The sequence below is a fragment of the Anarrhichthys ocellatus genome, unplaced genomic scaffold (genome assembly GCF_004355925.1).
Source record: "Anarrhichthys ocellatus isolate YVR2014 unplaced genomic scaffold, GSC_Weel_1.0 scaffold1076, whole genome shotgun sequence".
Lineage (NCBI taxonomy): Eukaryota > Metazoa > Chordata > Actinopteri > Perciformes > Anarhichadidae > Anarrhichthys > Anarrhichthys ocellatus.
Genome location: NW_022281050.1, coordinates 8,218 through 11,685, shown reverse-complemented (window position 1 = coordinate 11,685; position 3,468 = coordinate 8,218). Strand labels below are relative to the sequence as shown.

Genomic DNA, 3,468 nt, shown 5'->3' with positions numbered 1-3,468 from the left:
ATGTGTGTGTATATGTGTATATATATATATATACATGTGTGTGTATATGTGTATATATATATATACGTGTGTGTATATGTGTATATATATATATACATGTGTGTATATGTGTGTATATATATACATGTGTGTATATATATACATGTGTGTATATATATACATGTGTGTATAAGTGTATATATATACATGTGTGTATATGTGTGTATGTGTGTATAAGTGTATATATATACGTGTGTGTATACGTGTGTGTATATATATACGTGTGTATGTTTAATGTTAATGTCAGGTTAAAGTCGTTGAGGTTGACTCGAGCTTTTTAAACAATCTGAGCTGCAAACGTGTGAAAGCGTTTTAAAGGTGTTGGTTTCAGAGAGCTGTGCACGTTGTTTCAATGACTTCTCCTTCCTGTCCACAGCGATCGACCCACGCATGACGAGGAACTCTTTGTCTGGTGAGAAATGTTCATGGAAGTTGTGTTCTGTCCGGTTCTTTCAAAGTAAAGTCACAAAGCTAAGAGGAACTCTTCATGAGGTTTAAACTAAATTAGACTTATTGACAATAACTGATGTTCTTGTAAAGTGATTAGAAAGTGAGTGACCTTCCATCGTTCAGTTAGACCAGCAGTCCGGTTTCGTCAAATCATTTCTTTCTTTCTTTATTTCCAGTGAAGGAGCAGTTCAACCTCCACGTCAGCTCAGCGGGGGGCATCCAGTCTCCGGGGTTCCCCGACTCCTCGTACCCGCCCAATGTCTACCTGCAGTGGAGGCTGAGGGCCGACCCGGGCCACCGAGTCCGCCTGGACTTCCACACTCTGATCCTGGAGGACGACTGTCGGAAGGACTTCATCCAGATCTACGACTCGCTGGCTCCGATCCGGAAGCGGGTCCTGACAGAGTGAGGCACCGACCATCGACGTGTTAGAGGTTCAGATCCTTCACTGAGCTGCTGGACGTGTGAAGAAGCTTTTTATTATCTGTTGAACAGAGTGAGACGTTAAGCCAGCGCTCAGCCGACTCCAGATGTTCAGCTGCTGTTCAGTGTCTTTTTTAAATTATTGGCAGATAACATGAACCTTTTGAAATATGTGGCCCAGATGTGAGGTGTGTTGATGATATGTGGACTTTTCTTACAGTGTAGAAATGTGTCAAAGTTCTAAATGACTAAAAACCAACTTTATTAGAAACACATGTTCCATCTCGTTCAGTCCAACTTCATCTTTTATTGCTATCAGGAGAGAGACGTGCACATCTGGTTAAACTCAGATGTGCTGCTCCAGCATCAACACGCCTTATTAACTAAGACGCACACTATTTAAATTTATTTTATTTTATTTTATTTAAAGTGGTAGTTAGAGGTGGTGTTCTTTATAGAGAGATGTTTATAATACACCATCACTAACATGATCTCTAGGCTGAAACACATCATTTCATTAATAATAAAGTAGACTTTATTTGTCTTTATTTCGGCTCTACAGATGAATCTCATAAAGTCTTTGTTCTTTTCTTGTGATGCATCATCACTTACTTCTGAAAGCAGTTTTCTTTGACTTCTCCTGCGTTCTAACAGCAGCACCTCCTTCATGTCTCTGGTTCCTCCTCAGGCAGTGTGGGTACCCTCATGACTCCCTGTCCTTCCTGTCCTCTGGGAACGTCCTGCTGCTGCTCCTGATCACCAGCGAGGAGAAGAACTTCCCCGGCTTCAGAGCCAACTACTCCCAGATCCCTGCAGCGCAACAAAGTACGGCAGGAAGTACAGAACCCTAACCTCGTGTGATCAGCTGTTGATCTTCATAGTAGAGCAACTCCAGAAGTAGCTTATTAAGAATGAGTCACATTGAGTTTTCTCAATGCAGGTGTGGTGATCTATCTAATATAGCATTTAACATATAATCTAATCTATTATCTAATCTATCATCTAATATACCATTTAACATTATCTAACATATAATCTAATATTTAATCTAATATTTAATCTAATATTTAATCTATTATATAATCTAATATATAATCTAATATGTTATCTATTATACAATCTATTTCTAGAATCTTTGGAAGACAAGAAACCATCCAGCTAAAGTGTGAGGAAATTAACCTGCAACATAAATGCAAATTTATACGTACAATATAATTAGAGGTGATTTTAATGTTTTATGTGACGAGCTGAAGATCTTTAGCTTTTGGATTGTTTGGACAAAACAAGACGTTTGAAGACGTCTCTTTGTGAAAAAACTCTTTTTATTGACCAAACGATCAACAATCTATTCAACCAACAATAACAACTCCACATCCATCAATGAAAAGAAAAGTGATAATAAATAAAGATCATTTTTAGTTGCAGCGACCTGTCTGCACTTAATCCCTTGTTCCAATCATAAACAATCCCCTTTAATATATTTTATATCCACTCAGATGGAGAATGTCTCATCTGCTAATGTTAACTAAGAAATACATAAAGTAATCAGATCCTAAATGTGATGCTAATGCTAGCTGTGACCAACATCGTGATCAAGTGCACATCAGCTTCTTTACGATACATTTACAGCACCTGGAACAAAGGATTTCATTGGTCAAATATAAATATATCCGTAGGCGGAAGAAGTTGAGGCCCGTCCAAATATTTAGTTTCCCTGTAACAATGTTCATCAAGAATTCATAAGAAACCACAAAATCCTTTTTTAATGAATTTTTGTGCGAATTGTTCTGACGAAAATCTGAGTTGTCTGTGACGCTGAAGAGCAGATCACTGCACTAGAATCCACACAATCATACATCATCCCAGGTTATTGATACTATTGGATTTTCATTGGAACATCTCGACACTTGCAGACGTGTTCACGCGGTTTGATTTAAAAACTGAAAGTATGATTTTTAAAATGTTGAGAAGTTAAGTTACATCAGTTGTTTTTAACCCCCTGAGGTTACGTCTCTGTCTTCATGATCATTGTACCATCACAGGGAAACCAGTGTAACCTCTGACCTCTTTATTCTGCTGAAGTCTCCTAAATGTCTAAGATGTCGGGTGAAATGTCCCTCTTGTTGTTCAGAGTGTGGAGGAACGCTGACTGGAGACAAAGGATCCTTCTCGTCACCTTTCTTCCCCTCCAACTATCCTCCAGAAACCAAATGTGTCTGGAACATCGAGGTAAGTCCACCTTTCTATTGTTGTAATGAGAAACAGTAAAGGCATTACAGCAGAGGTCATGAGGTCATTAACATCGTATCTTATTTAGAATGAGTTTCACTTTGGGCTTTTGTTTTTGTCTTATCTCTGTGATCTTTTTCAGGCCCCAAAAGAAAAGTTTTTGAAGGTTCAGTTCAAGACGTTCTCCTTAGGAAACTACAGCAGGCAGTGTCTCAAAGACTATGTGGATGTCAACGGTGAAAGGTCAGCATTCAATGTTTTTACTTCAGCATCTTTCTGATACGTCTCTATCGCCTGTGATCAGGTACGTCTCTATCGCCTGTGATC

General features: G+C 38.7%; 1 protein-coding gene across 1 annotated transcript in view; it reads left to right on the top strand.

Annotated features, from left to right (window-relative positions):
* Positions 1 to 3,468, top strand: part of LOC116377266 (suppressor of tumorigenicity 14 protein-like) — a 12,039-nt gene that overhangs the window by 1,831 nt on the left and 6,740 nt on the right. Inside the window, exons 4-8 of the mRNA XM_031838864.1 lie at positions 416 to 451; positions 666 to 894; positions 1,601 to 1,737; positions 3,044 to 3,141; positions 3,284 to 3,384. Of these exons, the coding sequence (XP_031694724.1) occupies positions 416 to 451; positions 666 to 894; positions 1,601 to 1,737; positions 3,044 to 3,141; positions 3,284 to 3,384 (601 nt within the window). The remainder of the gene's footprint in view (positions 1 to 415; positions 452 to 665; positions 895 to 1,600; positions 1,738 to 3,043; positions 3,142 to 3,283; positions 3,385 to 3,468) is intronic.